The 10,008-nt window shown below is 45.8% G+C and overlaps 1 protein-coding gene across 3 annotated transcripts; it reads right to left on the minus strand.

The window, feature by feature from the left end:
* Positions 1-380: 380 nt before the first annotated feature.
* On the minus strand, positions 381-8,983 carry tsen2 (TSEN2 tRNA splicing endonuclease subunit). Of its 3 annotated transcripts, XM_063473283.1 has the most exons (12): positions 8,680-8,983; positions 6,790-6,856; positions 6,660-6,699; positions 6,309-6,569; positions 5,854-5,968; positions 5,670-5,744; positions 4,880-4,930; positions 4,646-4,790; positions 2,978-3,014; positions 2,701-2,812; positions 2,528-2,617; positions 381-984 (listed from the first exon to the last, which is right to left on the minus strand). In XM_063473283.1, exons 1-12 carry the CDS (start codon positions 8,842-8,844, stop codon positions 925-927), a joined length of 1,218 nt encoding a protein of 405 aa, XP_063329353.1. In that variant the 5' UTR covers positions 8,845-8,983; the 3' UTR covers positions 381-924. The 3 variants fall into 3 exon arrangements, 2 of the variants coding, with proteins under 2 accessions (XP_063329353.1, XP_063329354.1); XR_010093894.1 differs by lacking the exon at positions 381-984 and having other exon boundaries at positions 2,906-3,014; positions 4,693-4,790; XM_063473284.1 differs by lacking the exons at positions 381-984; positions 2,528-2,617 and having other exon boundaries at positions 2,701-3,014; positions 4,693-4,790.
* Positions 8,984-10,008: the final 1,025 nt, after the last annotated feature.

Here is a 10,008-nt window from a genome sequence, read left to right on the forward strand (position 1 = left end):
CCCAAAATCAAACAAACTAAAGCAGTTTGACTATGGCCACGTTAATAAACAGCCAATCAGAGGGCGACACCTTTCACTCGGGACACGCCTCCCTGAATCTGCCGCTCACAAACACCGCAGCCAAGAATTCAAAATACTAAAGTACTATAAAAATGTCTTTATTATTTCCATCCGTTTCTAGGCTACCCAATCCAAAAATATGACGTCAGCTCCCTTTCAACAGTATCCACACGTGGAAGAACTGCAACAATCTCTCATGATCACAAAACATGTGAATGGAAATAAAAGGATGAATACCAAAAGAAAAGATTCAACCAGTGAGAGAAATGAGCTCCATGATGGAGCCGCAGAGCAGAGGGAACCTGCTGTCATCATCATCACGATGAAGACTTAAAGACACTCAGTCACACCTGTTCTCACGTGAGTTCTCGAAGAGGTTCTACGTCCTTTGATCTGCACGGTCAGAACATAAAACCCTTCAAACAAACCATCGCTGTGTGGAAATGATGAGTGTGCTGTGGTGCAGTGATACATAAGTCACAACAAACAGGCAGATTCAGGTGTGTTCACCTTTATTAGAAACAGAAAAGTCACCTGCAACGCACAGGTATGGCAGCATTTCAACAAAGCAAGTAAAAACTCAAAGCGTGAACTTCATACAAACACAGGCATTCAGGTCCAATCATGTACCTGAAGGCCTGGGGTCAAAGGTCAGTGAATGACTGTTCCTTGACACCTTTCAGCTGATCACCACCTGTCATGGAGCCGGACAGGTGAGGGTGAGAGGCTGGCAGAGGGCTCACATTTCTTCTTTCTTCAGTCATTAAAGTCTTTTAACGGAAAACACAGATTCTATTTGACGCCTCATGACCTTTTATGTGACATCACCATTTCATGACCTCATAAGCGTCTCACGCCAGCCAATTAGATGTCATCCTGCTCTGCTCGCTCTCTAGAGGAAACCCACCTGCTGACGATCATTTCCTGTGGAGACAAAACTACATCACCAAAGTGTTTCACCAGCAGGCAACCCTAAACCCTGCCCCCATTACTAGCAACTTGGTCATTGAGGCGGAGCTTCTATTCATCGAGTCACATGAGTCCTCCTCAGCCCTGCTCGGCTGATTGGCTGCTCTGCTCCAGTCTCACTCTTTATTTGCAGATGGCTAACGTGGCTAACGGGTAATTGCTCTTAGTTAAGTAGCTCATGCTAACATGTTAACATTCCTGATAACAGGTCGATACGTCAGTGTTGCTGAAACAGGAGCTTTACTGACCCCTTACACTTCTCGTGAAGTGTTGGTCAGTGTGATGGACGTTAATGACCTCAGCTGTTACTGAGGGGTGGAGCTGCATGAAGTTGACCTAAAAACCGAAATGCTGGGATGGAAGCAGCTCCTAACCCTGGGTTTCAGCTCCATGGCAACCACTGCTTCTACATCCATGTTCTACGGCTCATCGGGCTCTCAGGTTCAGAGGCAGCGTGTTAGAACACTACTTCCACCTGTCTCAAAGGTCACGTGGGTCCTTCCACACTGGCTCCAGGACTGTCTCGAGGTGTGATTCAGGGTCTCGTCCTGGTGGGACATGGTCAGAACAACAGGGAGAACGACCAAGCCGCTACATGGAATGGACCATGTAGGATCTGATGACATCAGTGTCTGAATGGTGCACATCTTGAATCTTCACAGGCCTGAAGTTTAGGAAGAGCAGAGGCTTCACTTAAAGTGTCAGAGCACTGATATGTGGTCAGAGGTTTCATGTGTGTCCAATGAGGAATATCTGACCTGAAGGACATCAGCATCAACAATCTCAGGAAGTTGATTCTATTCATCTGGATGTAGTGTTTTCGGTGGGAGGAGCTAACACTGAGTTCATGATCAGTTGATTTATAATGCACAGACTAACAGTCACAAAGCGAGACAGGTGCAGAAGCCGGGTACGAGTTTGGTGCCCGTTCATAGGGTCGGGAAGCTGCAGTCAGCTGAGCCTGAAGAAGTCACCTGATAATGACGGTTCTCCCACTGACTACGTCCAGGTGAACAGAATCAACATTTTGGGATTTTCTCCCCTGAACATCAAGACACGACAGGGAGTTTGAACATTTTGACTTCTCCTCGTCTAAAATAAGGCACGGTCATTCCAGCTCCATGTTATCCTGCTTAGAGGAGCTCCATGAGTGGTTCACGCATCTGCCTAAAGAGTGAAAGATGCCAGTTCGATGCCTTTAGAGTCGGTCATGAAAAAATGTCCCAAACGAAACGCGCTGTCGCCACGGCGCCCCCCGCTGCTGTGTGCAGAAGGCATCAGCTCTGCATGAGTCACAGATCAAAATAATCCTCCTTTATCTGATCCTGTTTTAGCTGGGAGCTGTTTTAGCCCCCCCCCCCTTTATGGTAGCTTTCTTCTGATTTGCTGCCCCTCACAATTCACAGGTTTGAACAGCAGGTGGGCAGAGCTCTGTGCCTGAGATTACCACAAGGTCAAAGTCAGAGTATTATCGATAGTTTCAGTTCTGGTTTCTTACCTGGACCTTCAGCCTTCTCAGACACACAGGTGAGTCCAGCTCAGCCTCTGATAGGTCGGCTGGATAGATGACGTAGCACAGCATCAGCTCCTGTAAGACAAACACAGGCGGTTCTCTGAGGAAACCAAGAGCAGAGAGTTCCGTCCATGCGGGATCGCTCTGATGGCGTGTACCTTCGACACGTTGGCGGTAATCCTGCTGAGAGCTGCCAGAGAACGCCACGAAAACGGGCGCAACGGCGAGGCCCTGAATGCATTGTCAGCCCGTTCAATAACCACCGAGTAGCTACAGGAAGAGGATGGAGACAAAGTTATGCACCCTAAGAATAATCAGAGATGTCAAAGGTCACGAGTTTAAAACAGAAAATATCTGAAATACTTTGAAAGCAAAGATGCTTCCCAAAGACACGCCCTCCATAGAATCACCGCTCTGTGTGTGTGTGTTTGCTACCTGGCATGGTAGAAAGGTGGTCCTTTCCTGTACAACACTGAAAACAAACACAGCATGATCAGATATCACACCTGGCCAGTCATACTTTAGACTCCGCCCATGAGTTTAGGCTCCATCTCTGGGGTTCATTCACGTTTTCTGACTTATAGCAACTAGGGCAGGGCGATATGGCCAAAAATATTTATCATGATATATATTTGAAAATTTGCGATAACGAGATAACTGACGATATAATTGATGCGAGACAAAATACAACTCCACAACTTTACTAGCGCAAAAAACCCCCCATCCATTTATTTTCACTTAAACAAGCAGCTGTTTTTTTATGTGCATTAAAGCTATATAAAAATGTAACAGTGCAAATGCAAATTCCTTGCTGAAAGTTTAATCAAAAGGCATTTCCAGTAGAAATGGGCTGACATATCCTGAGCATAACCATGTATAATATCCACTGAAGTTAAAAAGAGGTGCTTTGCAACATTAAACCGCAGTGTGCCAAATAAAAAAGTCAAATACGTATTTTTCAGACCATAAGGTGCACGGGATTATAAGGCACATTAAGCGAAACAAAGCAGTCAGATAAATCAAACTTTATTCAACTCATTCTTCTTGCTTCCTCCACTTCTGTACCATTGATTCATTAATGCTGAATTCTCTCACAGCTGCTCTATTCCCATGTTGTTGCAGTATATTAATGACTAACCTCGTATTGTGGATGGATTATCTCAGTTGTTCTCCTGACTGAAGTTTGGTCCGTTTACAGCATCCTGCCATGCGATTGCATTTGTCCCTAACCATCGGGAACCCTCACGTTAACTTTAATCAAGTGGAAAAGTGTTAGCGTTCATCCTCCAGCTTCACTGTGTTTATGTTATGCTAACATAGCTGTGTAGCTAGCGATCACGTAGCACATCATTATATACCAGCTAGCCCAACTTCAGTAACCCTACAAACGTCACTGCTGTTTAGTTTTCTGTCTTCATTTATGTTGGAAGTGATAGCAGAGCTGTACGTTTGAATTTTTTCAGAAATCTCTCAGTCAGAACATGCTATATCATGTTTAGGTGGAAGCTAGCGAGCTAACTTCCTGCTAACTTCCTGCTAGCTTCTAACTCCGTTAAACATCATAAATTCTGTTTTCATGGATGCCTGGATGTTAAACTTAATTGTTACACCTGGTAAAGCAGCAACGCTGATCATTTTATTAAAGATGAAAGAATTTAGACAGTTTTTAACTCTCAGTGATGCTGCAGTGTTCGTTTGACTTTGGGACCTGAAGTGGACAGAGTTTGGGACCCAGATTACTCCCAGATTTACGAGCACCTTAGTCCGACAAATACGGCAATAACGACGGGCCGCTTGCACGTTCTACAAAAAAAATGTGCTTTGGTGTGTATCTGACGGACAAACACCAAACCAGTTCCACATCACTGAAGTGGCACCATTTTTACAAACCAATTCTGGTTCATCCGTTTCACTCAAAGATCTGCCATGCTTTTTCGGCCATGTGCTTATGAAAGCAAAGGCACTGCGCGTTTTACCCATATTCTATCGGGATATTTCATTTTCTTATTGTTGCCTAACATTGTACCGGTATTACCATGAACGGTATAATATGGCCCAGCCCTAATAGCAACCCCCGCCCAAGTGTTTGTGTGTTTGTCTTACTGAGGTCTACGCCATACTTGGCTCCGCCCCCTCCTTTAGGGACCCACCCCTTGCTGCGGAAGTGATGATAGACTGCATAGGAGCTGACGAAATCAGGACGCAGGGACCGAAACGTCCTCCACAGCTGCACGATGGACAGGGGTTCCTGACCAATCAGAGGTTAGTAGAGCAATAAGGTCAGAGTGGGAGGAGCTTTGAGTAAAACACATGAGGCAGAGAGAGAGAGACAGTTACCTGCTGCAGGTAGACGGACAGGCAGCCCAGACTGTAGACCAGGAAGAAGGCCTGAGGGCGACACAGACAAAGAACATGAACCTGTTGTGACCCCAACTGCAGCTCTGAACACCTCACTGACATCTCAGCTTGTTCAGGTGGAGCAGGAGCTCACCGCTGTCAAACCTGACTGAGCTGAGGATTGTTGGTAATGTAGGACCTGCTGTGTGTCTGACACTCCTGGAAGTAACTGTGAAACCTGCTCAGTGCAGCTGAAAGCCTGAAACCACTCGACCTTCAGACAACCATCACCATTATCTACCTGTGGGAGTGGATGATCCTGTCATCGTGGAGGTGTCTAAATTCTTTCATCTGTAATAAAATGATCAGCGTTGCTGCTTTACCAGGTGTAACAATGAAGTTTAACATCCAGGCATCCATGAAAACAGAATTTCTGAAGTTTAACAGAGTTAGAAGTTAGCAGGAAGTTAGCTCGCTAGTTTCCACCTAAACATGATATAGCATGTTCTGACTGACAGATTCAAACGTACAGCTCTGCTATCACTTCAGACATAAATGAAGACAGAAAACTAAACAGCAGTTTGTAGGGTTACGGAAGTTGGGCTAGCTGGTATATAATGATGTGCTACGTGGTGGCTAGCGACACAGCTATGTTAGCATGACATAAAAACAAGAAGGAAAATGTCTGAACACCTGAACCTGAAGTTCTACTTAAACACCTGTTTGCTCAACTGGAAATCCCCCCCCCCCCCACGTCAAAGACGACTACATGAGAAAAACGGTGCATTACCTCCTCCAGACTGAGCTGCAGGTACTCGGAGAGAAAGAACGGTGTCCGCCTCACCTCCCTGACCCCGCCTCCAGTCTGCGCGTACATACACAGTGATCAGATGTTAACTCCAGCTTCCTGCGATCATTAAAACAAGGACTTTTTTTCTCGGGACATCCGGTCAGCCTCCACCATGAAGACCCACCTCACTGTCAGAGACCACCAGGAGGAAACCAGGACCAGGAACCAGAGGAGCAGGAGCAGGATCAGGATCCGAGTCAGGATCACAGTCCAAACTGGAGTCGGAGTCCTGTTCTGAGCTGGAGGTGTTCACAGAGAACTGGTTCACACAAACTGAACTGCATCATCTGCATAAACCTAGACCACCTGACCGGGCTGAGAGCCATAACACGAGGAGAAACCACATGGACCCGTTTATGAACTTTGGCCTGAATGCCATCGTCTGAGCCGTGAGCCTACACAGATGTTTAGAGTCAAATTACTGATGATAATCGGCCAAATTCAGCCGAAGAAGCAACGACATAGTGTTTTAGTTTTAGGTTTTATTTGTCCTCTCATGTTTTTCAGGTAAATGAAGCAGAATCTAAAATTGACTGATTTTTAAATGGACCCTGGGTGCAGTGAAACAAAACACTCTACCTGCAGCTTCTCTTGGCCTCCGGCTCGACCTCTGACCCCCGTCTTGACCTCTTCATCTGGGGGCTGACTCCTCCTTCTTGCTCCGGCTCCTCCTTCCCCCTTTCACCGTTCTCCTCTGCCTCCCCCCCCCCTCCCATCTGGTTCCTCACATCCTCCATTTGTATTGGCTGAGAAAGCCTGAGCAGGGTTTGATGAACAGCCTCTTCATCCCATCCCTGAGCAGACAGAGCTGACCCCGCCCACTTGAGCAGCTCCTCATACCTGTGAGGTAAAAGGTGACATCACTGTGTGAGCAAACGACAACAGGAAGTGGTGTGATTAAGAATATAGACAGGAAGTGGTGTCACTAACCTGGCCTGTGAGACCACAGGTAGAAACACGCCTTCGTGTTCTGTAACAGAAACAGAGACCAGCTGACTCCAGAGAGCAGCCCTGATTGGAGGAGGCCGGAGATGATGTCATTGTGCAGGTGTAAACTCACGCTCCCATTGGTTGGAGATGCTGTGCTCCGGTCTGGATCTGGACAGAACCCCTTTACCAAAGTAACCCTGAAAAGAGCACAGGTGTTCAGCTGTCAGCACCTGGCTGCACTAAGGTGGATACAGGCAGAGCAGTGGGCGGGACTAAGCCTCTTTCCAATTTGATTGGCTGAGCTGTGAGCACACATGAATGATTGTCATCTCTAAAACCTGAGCCCTGTTTCAGTCCAGGGCGTCGCTGTGGAGGACTATAAATCCCTCAGAGTACACACTGATAGTAAACTGGACTGGGTTTTAAACACCTCTGCTCTCTACAGGAAGGGCCAGAGCCTCTGAGGTCCTTCAACATCTGTCTGACAATGCTCAGGATTTTCTATGAGCCTGTTGTGGTCAGTGCTATCCTCTATGCTGTTGCAGGCTGGGGCAGCAGGTTGAGGGTCGCAGACGCCAACAGACTGAATAAACTGATCACAAGACCAGTAATGCTGTGGGGACGGAGCTGGACTCCGTTAGGGTGGTGTCTGAGAGGCAGATGCTGTCCAAGATAAAGACAATGCTGGACAATACCTCCCACCCACTCCATGACGTGCTGGCCAGTCACAGGAACACGCTCAGTGGGAGACTGAGATTACCCATAATGCACCACTGAATGACACAAGAAGTCATTCCTGCCTGTGGCCATCTCTGTGCAACTCCATCTAATACACAGCACATGGTGGAGTAGTTACAGTGTTTGTACGTCCTTCACAGTGAAAACGACAACGTTTTACAGGTTAGAGTGAAAAATGTCAATCATGTATATTTAATCTCTGTAATAATCTGGATATTTATCATTGAGCTATTTGTTTATATAGTGATATTTCTTATTTATTGTGACTTTGTAATATATTGTATTTAATTTATATATTTAATTTAGTTGAGTCTTTTACTGTTCTTACTCCTATTAATAAAGGATTCTGATTTAGTCATAAGTGCATCAATTCAATTTTATTTATCCAGCGCCAAATCACAACAACAGTCGCCTCAAGGTGCTTTATATTGTACAGTAGACCCTACAATAATAGATACAGAGAAAAAGCCAACAATCATATGACCCCCTATGAGCAAGAACTTTGGCGACAGTGGGAAGGAAAAACTCCCTTTTAACAGGAAGAAACCTCTGGCAGCAAATTGCTGATGCACCTCACACTGCACCTGCTGGTCAGGATGTGACGTCAAATTGTGCGCTCGACACCAGGACCGGCGACAACCAACTCTATTTCAGAAAGACACAACTTGTGTCCCAGCGGCCAGTGCTCACTGGAATAACTAATTAGACTGGGACCTGGAGTGGAAGAAAATTTGGACCTTACCATAGTAAACTCCTGTTAGCCAACACAGTAAAGAAAATTTCTTTTAAAATCATTCATCGTTTTGACCCCACCAGAACTTTTCTTGTACGATATAAAAAAGACTGATGTTAACTGTTCATTTTGTTTCCTGTCAGAAAGAAGAGATTCCTCACGTGTCTTTGTCCTGTTTATGTTCTTTATCTTTCCTGTCACGATTTCTGTGCCTTTGTTTCTATGATCTATTCTGACCGCTCTCTCTGTTATGGAAAAATATTGTTTGGCTTTTTTGACCCTGGAAATAAAGCAAACGAAGTTTATTTGATTAATTTACTAATCTTACTGGCTAAACCTCATATACATCAGTCCAAATTTTCTAATGCAAACAAGGCAATATGTGACAACATTCCCATAAAGCTGCTTGTTTGATATGTTGTTTCAGCCCCAGTTTGTGTCTAACGGTCACTACACGGACCCCGTGACCGTCTGTGCCCGTGTTCTCACGCGCGGCTGTTAGCTCTGCAGGAGATGGGAGGGGCTCAGGTGAGGTGGGTGTGGTCAGACCTGGTCGTGGATCTTCTGGCTGTGTTGCGGATCACAGACCAGCACGTGCTGATTGAGGAGCTCTGCCTGGAAGTGGCTCCTCTCGCGCGGGCTGAGCGGCAGCGGAGCCTCGAGCTCCTCCGTGACCCGGAGGCGGCGCCGGGGAGCTCGGAAGTCCGCGTACATGCTGCCTGGGGTCGAACCAGACCGGGCCGGGACTGCGGGTCTGGCACTGCTAGTTGTTAGCCTCCGCGCGGTTTGTTTGGCTGTGGCTTCACCGAATCTGTGTCCGACAGGAACTGTCGGTCTCCTCCGTGTAGTTCCGCCTCCAGTTCTTCTTCTTCTTCTTCTTCTTCTTCTTCTTCTTCTTTTCCCGTAACCCGTTACCACCCCCTGCGGGCTCCTGTCATCCTGAATCTGACGAACACTTCCTGTCAGGCTAAAAACGGAAGCTGTCCCTCCGGTAATGAATCGATCCATCCACGCTGCCAGCACCACCTGTGTGGATGCACTCCATCCATCTGCCACTAAAAGCCTCTGAAACAGGGGCGGATCTACGGGGTGGCATGAGGTGGCACCCTAACCTGCCTCCCTGGCTTTGCATGTGATAATGTTGTTTATTAAAATAAGTTAGCATTAACACTTTGAGCCTAGCTACAAGTTAGCACTAAATATAAATAGTAACACATATTATATCACATAGTGTCACCCCCGCCCACGTCTGTGCCAGAGCACATTTTGAGCAGGCTACTAAAACCAGAGTTATAAAAAAATATATGCAATGATTTTTTTAGAGAGAGATAGAGAGGGATATGGACAGCGAGTCATGAGATGTGAGAGATTTGTGATGTTTGTCATGTTTGGAGTGTGTAGTTAGTGTGTTGTGTAGTCATTTGTTTTGTTTTGTGTGTCAGTGAGGGCACTTATGAACGTCACAAAGGCAGACTGCAGTGTAAACTCTGTCTCCACGACGAGTGATCCACTTCCTGTTGTCAGACCTGCAGGTTTATCCCTGTGGGAGTTCTCCTCTGTCTTGTGGTGGACAAACTATTTTTTGTACTGTGGGGCATCTTATTGTGTCACCTGATTGTTCTTTAATTTTAGTTTTAGTAGTATTCTTAAAAGGTTGTACCAAAATCACCAGATGCATCGGCTGCATTTTTAGGTCAATAGTTGTGTAAAACTTTATTGTTTATCAAATTTGTGCATAAGTTTTTAAAATAAAATGAATGTTTTTATGTTCTTGTGTGATTTCAGATCAGTTGTAGGTTGTGCTGAAAAAACAATGAAACAAACAAAGTGAGAAAAAATGAATAATAAATGTAAAATCAAACGTAGTCAAAAATGAGC

Source organism: Pelmatolapia mariae, linkage group LG5, assembly GCF_036321145.2.
Source record: "Pelmatolapia mariae isolate MD_Pm_ZW linkage group LG5, Pm_UMD_F_2, whole genome shotgun sequence".
In the NCBI taxonomy this organism is placed as follows: Eukaryota; Metazoa; Chordata; class Actinopteri; order Cichliformes; family Cichlidae; genus Pelmatolapia; species Pelmatolapia mariae.

What these genes read in the sequence shown, in the direction of transcription:
- tsen2 (XM_063473283.1), bottom strand. Translation starts at nt 8,844, where the DNA reads ATGTACGCGGACTTCCGAGCTCCCCGGCGCCGCCTCCGGGTCACGGAG. An exon ending in CATCTCCAACCAATGGGAGC is followed by an intron (nt 6,700 to 6,789) that starts GTGAGTTTACAC and finishes TTTCTGTTACAG; the next exon opens with AACACGAAGGCGTGTTTCTA. An exon ending in CAAGTATGGCGTAGACCTCA is followed by an intron (nt 3,015 to 4,645) that starts GTAAGACAAACA and finishes GTTTGTTTTCAG; the next exon opens with TGTTGTACAGGAAAGGACCA.